The sequence below is a fragment of the Oncorhynchus tshawytscha genome, linkage group LG18, assembly GCF_018296145.1.
Source record: "Oncorhynchus tshawytscha isolate Ot180627B linkage group LG18, Otsh_v2.0, whole genome shotgun sequence".
Lineage (NCBI taxonomy): Eukaryota > Metazoa > Chordata > Actinopteri > Salmoniformes > Salmonidae > Oncorhynchus > Oncorhynchus tshawytscha.
This window is the reverse complement of record NC_056446.1, coordinates 40,577,670-40,591,653: the sequence shown is the minus strand read 5'-3', so window position 1 is coordinate 40,591,653 and position 13,984 is coordinate 40,577,670. Positions and strand designations below refer to the sequence as shown.

General features: G+C 40.1%; 1 protein-coding gene across 1 annotated transcript; it reads left to right on the top strand.

Annotated features, from left to right (window-relative positions):
- The first annotated feature begins 3,247 nt into the window (after window positions 1-3,247).
- Window positions 3,248-6,733, top strand: LOC112236219 (proto-oncogene c-Fos). Its single transcript, XM_024404798.2, has 4 exons — window positions 3,248-3,796; window positions 4,540-4,800; window positions 5,176-5,283; window positions 5,471-6,733. Exons 1-4 carry the CDS (start codon window positions 3,623-3,625, stop codon window positions 6,245-6,247), a joined length of 1,320 nt encoding a protein of 439 aa, XP_024260566.1. The 5' UTR covers window positions 3,248-3,622; the 3' UTR covers window positions 6,248-6,733.
- Window positions 6,734-13,984: the final 7,251 nt, after the last annotated feature.

Sequence of the window (13,984 nt, the reverse complement as noted above, 5' to 3'; positions counted from 1 at the left end):
AGGTAATGCGAGGGCCATGGCAGCAAGTGAAGCAACAAGTCGGTCAGGAAATACTTTTCCATTGTTGTGGTCGAGTGCAGTCGTCTTACGTCGCATTAGATAGTCATAACGAAGGTGTTCCCTATGAGTGCTTTATATGCAGTAGCCTCGTAGTGACTGTCGGGATCCCTGTTCTTCAGAACTACTAGAATTTCTATTAGGACGGAATGTGGTAAGACGATGTGTATCTCATCAGCTCAAAACACACAGAAGTAAATAAATCAGTAGTAGACAGCTGAGCCTTTTAATATGGACTTCATTTTTTTTTTGAGGGGGGGGGGTATGATTATAAATCCTGGATAGGCATGAATGTAGCTAAAGAACATCTCAAACTATTATTCATAGGCCTAATGTACAAAACAAACTATTGTTTTGCTTCTATTCTGCTTTTAATAAACATGTTTAGATGTGGATGGAAAACGTCACTCTAATAGACCAGTAGTCTACAAAAGGGTCCCCCCCCCCACGCATTTAAATATGCCCTATAAGCGTCCTCTCGGCGGGACTATAAACTTGGTGCTTGGCGGTGTTTCACCGGCTCGTGTTTTGTTGAACAAGTCTGCGTTGTCCGGGTAACGCTCCACCCCTTCGCATCAGTGACGCTCTGGCTTTGCACAGCAGTCTTTCAGAGCGGAGCAAATGGAAAGGAAGGCATAGTTAGTTGACAACTGTTTATTTAGGTAGCCGGAGTGGTTGGCAAGACTCAATATAGGCCTACACAACATCGGACTACAGGGCTTGCGTTAATGCAATGTTTATCTTGAGTGGATTTCAGATGTTATGAATTTACAGTCAATTGCAGTTTATTTAGGCTGTATTGCCAGTCATTGTATAGGCCTAAATACAATGTATGTTGTCAAGGTTTTACACAAGCGGAGCCTACTTTATAGTCACTCAGACAGCTTTATGAAATTGTTGTACACATCAGAGCATGCTCCTTTTAGGCCACAGGATCTTATGCTTGAGATCAAATGCTTGAGTTATAGGCTATAATGGAAAAATGAAATGTTTATGCATTGGTTGTGAGTATTCAAGTGTTTTTGAGCCTTTATCAGAATTAACCTTCCCATAAATGCAACTTAAAGTAATCGGGAAAACTAAGTCCTTTGAAGTGTTGCTTCTTTTCAACAGTGCACAAAAAGTTGCCTATTCAGACTTCTCTCCCATCAACGGGTCGGCTAAACGTTGTGATCTGTCACTCGGTTTCCCAAAATCCCAGTGATGTCATCTATTGATCCCTAATAAGTTCTAGATCTAAATATAGCGTTCCAAAGTTCCAAAGCGTTTCCCACATTCACGCTTGAGTGACCCCAGTGAAAACATGTATTTGTCCTGAACTTAGGGCAGGGGTCTATAATTGTCTGAAGCTCATATCTCAGTCCCTAAACCGACCAGCGATCTGGTGACAGAATGAAAGAGAGTGCAGACCACCCTAATGAACTACCAGTAAATATAGAGGGGGCGTGGTTGCCGGGAAGCGCTAGGCAGACCCTCATTCACAGGGAGGCCCCCGTCTGTCTGTCTCTTTATTCTGTTCTCACGTTCCATCGTTCCATGGATCTATCGCCCCGGGCCACTGCTTGAGGGGAATTGTGAGGTCATCCGAAATAAAATAAAAAATAGCTGTCCGTAATATTTACTGAAGTACCTGTTTAGAAAAAGACCATTCATGTGCAAGAAAATGAAAAATATCTGCGTCCCAAATGTCTCCCTATTCCCTAGTGCTGCACTACTATCCCAGGGTGCCATTTGGGACGTAGTCCAGGACACGCTGCCTCCAACTCCTTGATAATAATAGTCTACGGCAGCTGTCACGAAATTGCAAGAATAGGATTTAATCATTATTATATGAATATGTTATACAACGTTATGACGCCTCTATATATAGAATGAATGACGGACACGGGTTCATTTCAAGGCATAATTTCATTTTTTTTTTCTCTAGGCTATGCCACAGTGTTTGAATGGTCGAATTTTAGCCCCTCACTCAAATATGACGCAACGTGTGAACCGGAAACTCCACATATGGTCCTAATGGTGTCCTCTCTGATTGGTTATCTGTCTGCGTAAAGTCTGTTGCTGGAGCTATAGTTCACGTTGTGGGCCATGCATTAATAATTATCACAGCTAAAATCTCACAACTAGAGAGGTGTCTCTGTAGCAGGTTTGCAAAGGTACAAAACCTCAATCGAAACCCTTTTAAATGTATGTTATAACAGGAATAACACTTTATTCATTTTCTGTTTAAAAAACATCTTTTAAAAAAATGTATTTGTATTTTTTTACCTTTATTTAACTAGGCAAGTCAGTTAAGAACAAATTCTTATTTTCAATGACAGCCTAGGAACAGTGGGTTAACTGCCTGTTCAGGGGCAGAATGACAGATTTGCACCTTGTTACCTGAGTGGATGCAGAAAACATCTGCTATTCTATTCAGATATATCCACAATTGTACTGATGTTATTGAATGATTATAACAAAGAACACAGGTTATCAAATATTATAATACTAGGTTGTGTGGATACGGAAGCCAACAGGGGATTGCTGTGTTTTGGACGACATTGTAGGTCAGTGCTGTAGCCAGTGGTTCTCAAACCACTCTTCGGGGAACCCCAGATGTTTTGTTTTATCCCTAAACTATCTCACCTGATTCATATAATCTAGGGCTTGATGATTAGTTGACTAGTTGACTCAGGTGTGCTAGTTCTGGAATAGATCACAAACAAGGAAACGGCTGGGGAGAGTTCTCCTGAGGAGAGTTTTGGAATGGTTGGGGGCTCCTGAGGAGAGTTTTGGAATGGTTGGGGGCTCCTGAGGAGAGGTTTGGAATGGTTGGGGGCTCCTGAGGAGATGTTTGGAATGGTTGGGGGCTCCTGAGGAGAGGTTTGGAACAGTTGGGGGTCCCTGAGGAGAGGTTTGAGAAACACTGCTGTAGTCTATAGGGAATACAAGATTGGCAAATTATTTTCAAAGCCATTTCAGTATAGGCTATATATAGTGTGGTACATACAGTATATGTTCTGTGCATTATCTAAAACGTGGCCATGTGTGTATTATGAAACAATGTTTTTACAAAGGGAACAGGTTATAACGTGTGTAATGCAAACTACTGCACAGGATATAGCCTATGATGTGACGTAGTTCATTCACACGTTGGTGGTTACAATGTAGGCATCAATTTCTTGAAGAGGGCCTCAACATACAAACAATGTCGTCATATTTGAGCGGTACAATTAATCTGAATTACATTGAGACAGTTATCATCTCAGTTTAAAATGTGTGTGGGTAATATTGCAGCTCCGTTGCTAAAACAAGCCTGTTTATTCTAGCCTATAACACCCTACCCTCTTTGTGGAATGGTACCGTCTCTCCACACATATTTCATTAATAAAATTCAAGCTCACAATAAAAGGAGGCGCGCTCCACTATCTGCACCTACTACCATTCACTTGAAAGCGGTGAAAGTAATGCACAGAGGTGACAACAGCAGGACAGTAGATTATAGAATAAGATCATTTAATAGGGATAGTGATTTATTTTGTAAAGTTTTATTGTTAGTACATTTTGTTGATAAGGCATCATCATGTATCCGGACTCGAGCCCAGACTACGATGACTCCTCGAGCTCGTCTATCAGCAGCAGCAGCAGTACGAGCAGCACCTGCGCAGCATCGCCTACCGGAGATATCCCCCAGTGTAGCCAGCGATCTCCAGATTCACACAGGAACAAATCGTCAATGGACAGCAACATGTCGCAGGTATTTTTTTTAGGATCTTATTAGAAACAAAAGGAAAACATTTGAATGTAATTGTCGTTGGCATTTTTGAAAATATTCATTATGTTTGTGTTGCATTGAGTTTGTGGCTAAATCAATAATTTATTAACAAAAAATAATAATAATTGCATATTAGGCCTAACTAATAAGACACGGTGATTCTAGCCAACTAGATCGCGAACCGCTCCTGTGAAATGTAGCATTGTCAGCACCATTACCTATTACATATTCAGATGTTTATGGCATGTTGAAAATGCCTTTATTTGGTAGGTAGATAGGTAGGTAGGTACCGTACAGTCCAAGCCTACATGGCACCGTCAGACTGTTGACTGATTACCTTCAAATTCCTGACATTCCTAGCGTGGTATAGAAGGTCCATGTTGACCAAATTATAATTTAAGACTTGACTGATGCCATCATGCCAATAGATCATGATGGTGATGATGGTGATGATGATGATGATGATTGGTGTAGCTATTTTTGGCATCATGAGATGGACTGTCATTGATTCATTATGTGTGATGTCAGAAACCATTTAAAATGATAATAAAAAATTAGTACAGAATTATCTTTGTAGATACTCCATAAATAGTGCTATTAATTTCACACCAAAACCAAATCATTGATGCACATCACACCCCTTTTTGGAAAGGTCAACCTTGCACATCATTGGATTCAATTGATTTGATTCAATAAATTCAACATTCCTTGTATTGTTTTTGCAGGATGTCTGCGGAGAAACAGACTCTCCATGGCAGTCTCCCTTTGTTCCAACGGTGACTGCAATCTCAACCTCCCTGGATCTGCACTGGATGTTCCAACAGACCACCGTCATCACATCAGCATCAGTCTCCTCCTCCTCCTCCTCCTCCTCCTCCTCTTCCTCTTCCTCCTCCTCCTCCAGTGGACGTGCAAAGCTTAGCAGAGCGCATGGCGCAACCCAGTTGTCTTCCAGAGTGGAAGGCAGCAAGAAAGGGAAAAAACAGGCAAGCCTTGTTAAATATCAAGGAGAATTTTGATACATCTTTAAAAAAAAAGAATCTTGAATGTCTGATGAGCGTGTGTGCACGTGACCTACCAGGTAGACTGTGCCTATGTTGTAGCATTTTACGCACGTCTCAGTGATTGATTGGGTGTAGAGCCTCTCACTACACATTACATGTGTATCCTAGCCAAGGAGAGTCTACATTCTTTAACAATGGCATATTTTCTGACACTGCATTGAAGGATGTGTAGGCTTCTTTTTTTTTTAGGGCCACCCTTTGCCAAATGTTGAATTAGCCAAGTGATGAGATGGCAAGATTCCTCATGCAGGTCAGGATATGCATTGACAGGGTTCTCATTTGTTGAGACTGATCTAGCCTTCATCAGAAGAGGACGAGAGGAGAAATATCAGGAGAGAGAGGAATAAAGTCGCTGCAGCCAAGTGTCGCAACAGACGGAGGGAGCTCACCGACACCCTGCAAGCCGTAAGTGCACCTTGGTTTCATCTGAAAAAAAAACCTACTGTTATGTCCTTATGGAGATGCGAAGCAGAATGGATTTTACCCAAAGTGATTGAGGCTCTCCATACTTCGTACTAGACCACATATCTTTTTTTAATTGTTATTTCAGAAATGTGTTAATTGATTGATGTGTGGTTCTCCCCTTATATAGGAAACTGATCAGCTTGAGGGGGACAAAGAGGCCTTGCAGACAGAGATAGCCCACCTCCTGAAAGAGAAAGAGAGACTGGAACAGATCCTATCCACCCACCAACCAGCCTGCAAACTAGCGGTCGCTGAGGACGATGTCGAAAATGAGATCGACGATGACATTGAAGGCATTCTACAAGACGCCCCAGATTCTGCCCAGCTGCTCTCCATCTTGGAGAATGCAGACAAACTCCAACTCCCAGAAGGCAATGCGACAGTAGTGACTGTGTCCAAGGGCCCCTTGTTCCAAGAAATGGACACTGTCCCCGTCCCAAGCATCTCCATCTCAGCCTCGGCAATCTTGGGTAACTCCAACATCCTACTGTGCTCCAGTGCTGAGGAAGAACCCATGGAGGATCTAGACTTCGACCAGGGTGACCTACAGGACCTGGTCCCCAGTCTGGAACTCAACATGGCTGTGGCCCCTGAGACCGCCCCGTCCGTTCCCGATATCGACCTCCTCGGGGGCCCCTTCTGCCTCTCAGACTGGGAGACCCTGTACAAGTCTGTGGCTAATGATCTGGAGCCCCTCTGCACCCCCACGATGATGACTTCCACTGACAGTCCTACATGTAGCAGTTATTACCGCTCTGTGTTTTCGTTCAATTACTCCGAGATAGATCATGTGGCTGAGGAGAAGGGGTGTTGTGAGAGCTCCGAGGGTCTCAAAGGAGTTGTTAGCGGTAGATCTGATTCGATTAACGGTAGTCTCAATTCTCCCACTCTGTTGGCCTTGTGAATCTGTTATGAACTGGTTGGAGAAATAGGGCCAGTTCCCCACACACAGAAGAAGCCTAGTCTTATTAAAAAGTAATAATAGCATATTCAATAATGATTCTCCATTGAAAGTGCTCTCCTAGTCCAGGACTAGGACTAGATCTGTGTCTGGGAAACTGGTCCATGAGGTTGATATTGAATCAATAAGCTATGGTCTATTTATCTATCTATCTATCCCCAGATGTTTTGTTAACCTTTAACCTTTAGCACCAAATTAAATGGTTACTGTGACTGTAACAGTGTTAACTTCTTCCAGATATATTGGTGCACCTGTGAGGGCTGTTCACTCTCTTGAGTAGTGGTGGAAAAAGTACTTAAGTTAAAGGAAAGATACCTTCATAGAACATAATAGAGTCAAGTAAACGTGAAAGTCAACCAGTAAAATACTACTTGTGTAGAAAAATCTAAAAGTATTAGGTTTTTAAATATAATTAAGTATTCAAAGTAAATGTAATTGCTAAAAATATACTTAAGTCTCAAAAGTAAAAGTATAAATAATTACTTATGTTAAGCAAACCAGACGGCACCATTTTCTTGTTGTTTAATTATTATTATTATTTTTTTACCGATAGCCAGGGACACACTCCCAACACTCAGGCATCATTTACAAACCAAGCATTTGTGTTTAGTGAGTCAGCCAGATCAGAGGCAGTTGAGCTGGGCAGGGATGTTATCTTCATAATTGTGTGAATTGGACCATTTTCCTGTCCTGCTAAGCATTAAATATGTAACTAGTACTTTTGGGTGTCAGGGGAAATGTATGTAGTAAAATCACTTTTTTTTTTTTTGGGGGGGGGGGGATATAGTGAAGTTTAAAAGTAGTCAGAAATATAAATAGTAAAGTACAGATACCTCCAAAAAAGTACTTAAGTAGTACTTTAAAGTATTTTTTACTTAAGTACTTTACACCACTGCTCTTGAGAGAGATACATGTGTATATTGTCGGTATTGTATCAACATTAAATGCATGAAAAATCATACCATTCAAAATGGTGCTACATTTTTGTGTTTCATCCTTAAATATATATGTGAAACTAGACTGTGGTTTGTGTGGATGCCGTTATCAGATTGTGTCTGAACAGGTGAATTTACAGTTTAAGTAATGTGGACATTATTTTACTGTAAGGTGAGATTTCTTTCAGGTTTTCACTGAAAACACAGTGCCATGTGTTTTATTAACATGTATTTTATGACATAGATTATTTTTTTTTACATTCAAAGTTTTGACTAACTCTTGGTCAAATGCCAAAAAATTAAAAAAATAGAACACACAAATAAAAATATACCATTGACAAATCTTAGTTGTTGACTGTTTTAATGGAATACATTGCATTCTCATATATAGGCTGTTCTTCAGGTCTGTATAGGCCTATAATGATATTTCTGTCAGAATAGGTCATATAAGCTACTTCTTATGAAAGCCTACAGCTATGTCAAATTCTCTTTCCATAAATAATTGTAATATTGGAACTATATAAATTCATCAAGGATAACATGTATTTTTAAAACAACGAGATCATGTAAATGATTCATTATCGTTAATCTCTTGCCAATATTCTCCCTGTCAAGGCAATTTCAGATAAGCACACAGCACAGAGTGTACGGTTGCAGTATTTTTACATCACGACGTGTTTACGCTGCACACGATTGCGTTGCACTTCCATGTCCATATTTGGAGAGTTCAGACGTTTTGTCTCCATGGAGATGTTTTGGCAGTGTCGGGTTTCTCTCTGGAAGATTTTCCCGGAAAAAAAGACAAAGCAGGGCAGGCAGAGCGAGTGGAGGGAGAACCCGAGAGAACCGTTGTTATCAGGAAACACACAGTCCTTCGCAGGAATTCCCATCATAATAGGGTGCTGTGGAATTCATTTTACATTGCCTGTAGCTGTACGTGTTTATGCTGGCTTTAGTTTTATTATTAGCTTGTCTGCCTGCTCCTACCCATGAAAAACATAGAATTGCATTTTCTATTCTGTTCTACCCTCTTCTAGCCTATTCTGTTCTAGAATTGCCTCTTCTTGCCGTGCAACCTAATACAGACAGTGCCAGACAGACAACTAAACATATGTTTCTTCTTAAATAAAAATGAATGCACATTTCTGTCTAATATATATCACTTTTTCTTCTTCTCCAACCGTAATAAATGACATTGCGTGTTATACATCATGTTTAGTGCTGCATATCTGTAAGCTCATCATCATTGACTGACTGACAATGTCAAAGCCACAAGATAGTGAAGCCATATTGAAGAAAGTGTCTTCATGTGTTGGTCCTATGTTATATAGTTAGGAAAAAGCATCCGTATTTATATCTCAGAGCTAAATGGTATTCGTGCCAGAAGACTGTCATCTGGGCATGAAATTCTGCTGAGCTGAGCAATTATGCAATAGAGTGAAAATACTTCATCTTTATTCACAGTCTCTGATGCCCATTCCAGTCCCTATCGTCTCTCTCTGTGGCCTTCATCTTTATTCATAGTCTCTGATGCCCATTCCAGTCCCTATCGTCTCTCTCTGTGGCCTTCATCTTTATTCACAGTCTCTGATGCCCATTCCAGTCCCTATCGTCTCTCTCTGTGGCCTTCATCTTTATTCATAGTCTCTGATGCCCATTCCAGTCCCTATCGTCTCTCTCTGTGGCCTTCATCTTTATTCACAGTCTCTGATGCCCATTCCAGTCCCTATCGTCTCTCTCTGTGGCCTTCATCTTTATTCATAGTCTCTGATGCCCATTCCAGTCCCTATCGTCTCTCTCTGTGGCCTTCATCTTTATTCACAGTCTCTGATGCCCATTCCAGTCCCTATCGTCTCTCTGTGGCCTTCATCTTTATTCACAGTCTCTGATGCCCATTCCAGTCCCTATCGTCTCTCTGTGGCCTTCATCTTTATTCACAGTCTCTGATGCCCATTCCAGTCCCTATCGTCTCTCTCTGTGGCCTTCATCTTTATTCACAGTCTCTGATGCCCATTCCAGTCACTAACATCTCCCTGATGTGCACGAGGTTGGCTATATGCCATAACATAGTGTGTATGTGTGTGTTTGTGTGTCTGTGCATTTTCTGATTCAGTTAGCTTCAAATAAGAGCACTAGAAGGAGCTATGAAGAGGATTATGTTCTACCACTAATATTTTCTTAATGTTAGTTGTCCTACTACTGGGTTACTACAGGGGAATTATACTCTAGCTAGTAGCCCACCTACATGGTCAACCTAACTCTACTATACAAATTACCCCACAGACAGTTACCGGGGCAACCGCCACACCCAAACACACAGCCTTTCCGTTATAAGAGTGGAGTGAGGCTTAGTGGAAAAGTTTCCACAGGTTGGGAGGGGGCCACTGACAGGTTTGGGACGGGGCCTCAGATTGGCTTCTGCCTGGGGCCTTCCGAATCACTAAGTCCGCCCCCCTGGACACAGCCCTGGATATATCCCACATTAAACTGTCATGAAGCAGTGACCTCTTTTTTCTTTTTACTGGGCATAAATGTCTATATTAAATGAGTATTATATGGAACCCTTGGTAGGAAGGTACGCATGGGGCATTTTACACCACCACAGCCAGTCAACTGTGTTTACATTTGGCGGGTCATGAAGCGGCTGCACTTGGATGGATGTAATGTAGGGAGGGGTATTTTAGGACAGGTGAAAGAATGGTGAACAGTCAATCAGAAGAAGCCATCCTATTCAGTATTCTATATATTATTCAGTACTATAGATACTGTTCATATTCTACATAATATACTATTCAATATCCTATTCAGTATTCTATATACTACTCAGTATTCTATATATTATTCAATATTATAGATACTGTTCATATTCTACATAATATACTATTCAATATCCTATTCAGTATTCTATATCATGTCCAGTATTCTATATATTCTTCAGTACTATAGATACTGTTCATATTCTACATAATATCCTATTCAGTATTCTATATACTACTCAGTATTCTATATATTATTCAGTATTATAGATACGGTTCATATTCTACATAATATACTATTCTATATCCTATTCAGTATTCTATATATTATTCAGTATTCTATATACTACTCAGTATTCTATATACTACTCAGCATTAAATATCCTATTCAGTATTCTATATACTATTCAGTATTGTAGATACTGTTCATATTCTACATAATATACTATTCTATATCCTATTCAGTATTCTATATCCTACTCAGTATTCTATATATTATTCAGTATTCTATATACTACTCAGTATTCTATATACTATTCAGTATTCTATATCCTATTCAGTATTCTATATATTATTCAGTATTCTATATACTACTCAGTATTCTATATACTATTCAGTATTCTATATCCTATTCAGTATTCTATATAAAATTCACTATTCAATATCCTATTCAGTATTCTATATAAAATTCACTATTCAATATCCTATTCAGTATGCTATATAAAATTCACTATTCTACATTTCCAGATACTGTACATCATAGATATTAAGGGATAGGTGGAAATATTACCTAACTAAAGTTTTAAAAAGCAATTACTTTTTATCGTCTATTCCAGTATGATACGTCTGTATGTAACAAAAGTATGACAAGGTCCAACTGAAACTTGACTTCAGCTTTTAACCCAACCCCTCTGAATTGGAGAGATGTGGGGGGCTGCCACATTGAGCACCCAAAGAGCTGTTATTGTGGGGGTTTAAAACCTCTACAGGATCGGTGGGTCCACCGCGGGACGGTTGAGCTAACGAAGGCTAATGCGATTAGCATGAGGTTGAGCTAACGTAGGCTAATGCGATTAGCATGAGGTTGAGCTAACGTAGGCTAATGCGATTAGCATGAGGTTGAGCTAACGTAGGCTAATGCGATTAGCATGAGGTTGCAAGTAACAAGAACATTTCCCAGGACGTAGACATAATCTAACTGCACTGTCTAGTTTACAGTAACTATTACAGTGAAAGAATACCATGCTATTGTTTGAGGAGAGTACACAATTATGAACTTGAAAATGTATTAATAAACCAATTAGGCACATTTGGGCAGTCTTGATACAACATTTTGAATAGCAATGCAACGGTTCATTGGATCAGTCGAAAACTTTGCACATACACTTCTGCCATCTAGTGGCCAAAATAGAAAGTGCACCTGGGCTGGAATAATACATTATGGCCTTTCTCTTGCATTTCAAAGATGATGGTACAAAAAAAATACAAAACAATGCATGTTTTTTTCTTTATATTATTTTTTACCGGAACAAATGCTTTATTTTCTCCTGCATTAATTTAACATTTCCACAAACTTCAAAGTATCTCCTTTCAAATGGTACCAAGAATATGCATATCCTTGCTTCAGATCCTGAGCTACAGGCAGTTAGATTTGGGGATGTCATTTCAGGAGAACATTGAAAAGAAGGGGCGGATCCTTAAGAGGTTTGCTCAAGGGCGTAAGGATATATTTTCCACCTTGTCGGCTCTGGGATTCAATTGAACAACTTCTCGGTTACTGGTCTAACGCTCGAACCGCTAGCCTACCTGCCACCCTCTTAAATTCCACCTTGAATTCTAGACAGGTGTCTCAGTAGTGTCATACTCTTGTTACATACAGTCCTATCATACCGGAATAGTGTTCCCATTACATACAGTCCTATAATACTGGAATAGTGTTCCCATTACATAGTCCTATCATAATGGAATAGAGTTCCCATTACATACAGTCCTATCATACTGGAATAGTGTTCCCATTTCATAGTCCTATCATACTGGAATAGTGTTCCCATTATGTACAGTCCTATCATACTGGAATAGTGTTCCCATTACGTACAGTCCTATCATACCGGAATAGTGTTCCCATTATGTACAGTCCTATCATCCTGGAATAGTGTTCCCATTACATAGTCATATCATTCTGGAATAGTGTTTCCATTACGTACAGTCCTATCATACCGGAATAGTGTTCCCATTATGTACAGTCCTATCATACTGGAATAGTGTTCCCATTACATAGTCATATCATTCTGGAATAGTGTTCCCATTACATAGTCATATCATACTGGAATAGTGTTCCCATTACATACAGTCCTATCATACTGGAATAGTGTTCCCATTACATACAGTCCTATCATACTGGAATAGTGTTCCCATTACATACAGTCCTATCATACTGGAATAGTGTTCCCATTACATACAGTCCTATCATACTGGAATAGTGTTCCCATTACATACAGTCCTATCATACTGGAATAGTGTTCCCATTACATACAGTCCTATCATACTGGAATAGTGTTCCCATTACATACAGTCCTATCATACTGGAATAGTGTTCCCATTAAATACAGTCCTATCATACTGGAATAGTGTTCCCATTACATACAGTCCTATCATACTGGAATAGTGTTCCCATTACATACAGTCCTATCATACTGGAATAGTGTTCCCATTACATACAGTCCTATCATACTGGAATAGTGTTCCCATTACATAGTCATATCATTCTGGAATAGTGTTCCCATTACATACAGTCCTATCATACTGGAATAGTGTTCCCATTACATACAGTCCTATCATACTGGAATAATGTATGATCTCACCCTCTCATTCCTCACAATCCGTCTCCTATCCCCTCATTGTGATATTCCTAAGCATGTGCTATATTTACAGGTATAAATCAATGTCATTTGAGATAGCGAGGCATCGGCGCCAGACACGGATGACCCCACAGCTCTGAGAACACGGAGAAGCGAAAAGTACAACCTTGTGTGTGGAAGGAGATGGTATAGTGGAATCAGATGACAGTAAGCGGAGAGGGATATCCTGCAACGTCTTCGTTGTCGTAAGATACACGTAAAACTGTTTCCAGACCCCAATTTAACTTTGAATGACATCTTTATGGTCACCATTAAAGCAACATCAGCATGACAACTGTATTAGGAGAATAAATAGGCACAGGTGGGTGGCATAAATCTGTTTTCCCCTCAACTTCGGCTTTTTGCCTGGTACCTGAAGCTAGATAGAATATGCTAGAGCAATGAGTGGAAGGACTCGTGTACCTCATGAAGGTCTCTAGCCTGAAGAATAGATGCTGAGCTGGGGCGGCATGCACCAAACATGTTTGAGGGAGGACGGATGGACAAATTCCTATATATCTTTGCATTTATTATGTTCATATCTTTTATTTTTATTATTTTATTTTTCTATCTTAAAATGGATGAAATTGAAAGGGGCACGTGCAACTTGAATCCTAGACAGGTTTGAACATCTTATTAACTTTAGGCCTCCTGCTACTTATTCTCAGTTCCTTAATATGATATTAGTGTTTGACATTTGTCATCTTGCCCAGATAAGAATGGTCAAATATAGAACTGCTGTTAATAGTGCAGCCAGAGACTGAAATAAAAATGTCTGAGACTCAGACAGACAGACAGACAGACAGACAGACAGACAGACAGACAGACAGACAGACAGACAGACAGACAGACAGACAGACAGACAGACAGACAGGCAGACATGTTGATGTAACGCAGACAGACAGGCAGATGTGTTGATGTAACTCAGACAGACAGGCAGATGTGTTGATGTAACTCAGACAGACAGGCAGATGTGTTGATGTGACTGACAGACAGACAGACAGACAGATGTGTTGATGTGACTCAGACAGACAGGCAGATGTGTTGATGTAACTCAGACAGACAGGCAGATGTGTTGATGTGACTGACAGA

What these genes read in the sequence shown, in the direction of transcription:
- LOC112236219 (XM_024404798.2), top strand. Translation starts at nt 3,623, where the DNA reads ATGTATCCGGACTCGAGCCCAGACTACGATGACTCCTCGAGCTCGTCT. An exon ending in GCAAGAAAGGGAAAAAACAG is followed by an intron (nt 4,801 to 5,175) that starts GCAAGCCTTGTT and finishes AGACTGATCTAG; the next exon opens with CCTTCATCAGAAGAGGACGA. An exon ending in TCACCGACACCCTGCAAGCC is followed by an intron (nt 5,284 to 5,470) that starts GTAAGTGCACCT and finishes CCCCTTATATAG; the next exon opens with GAAACTGATCAGCTTGAGGG.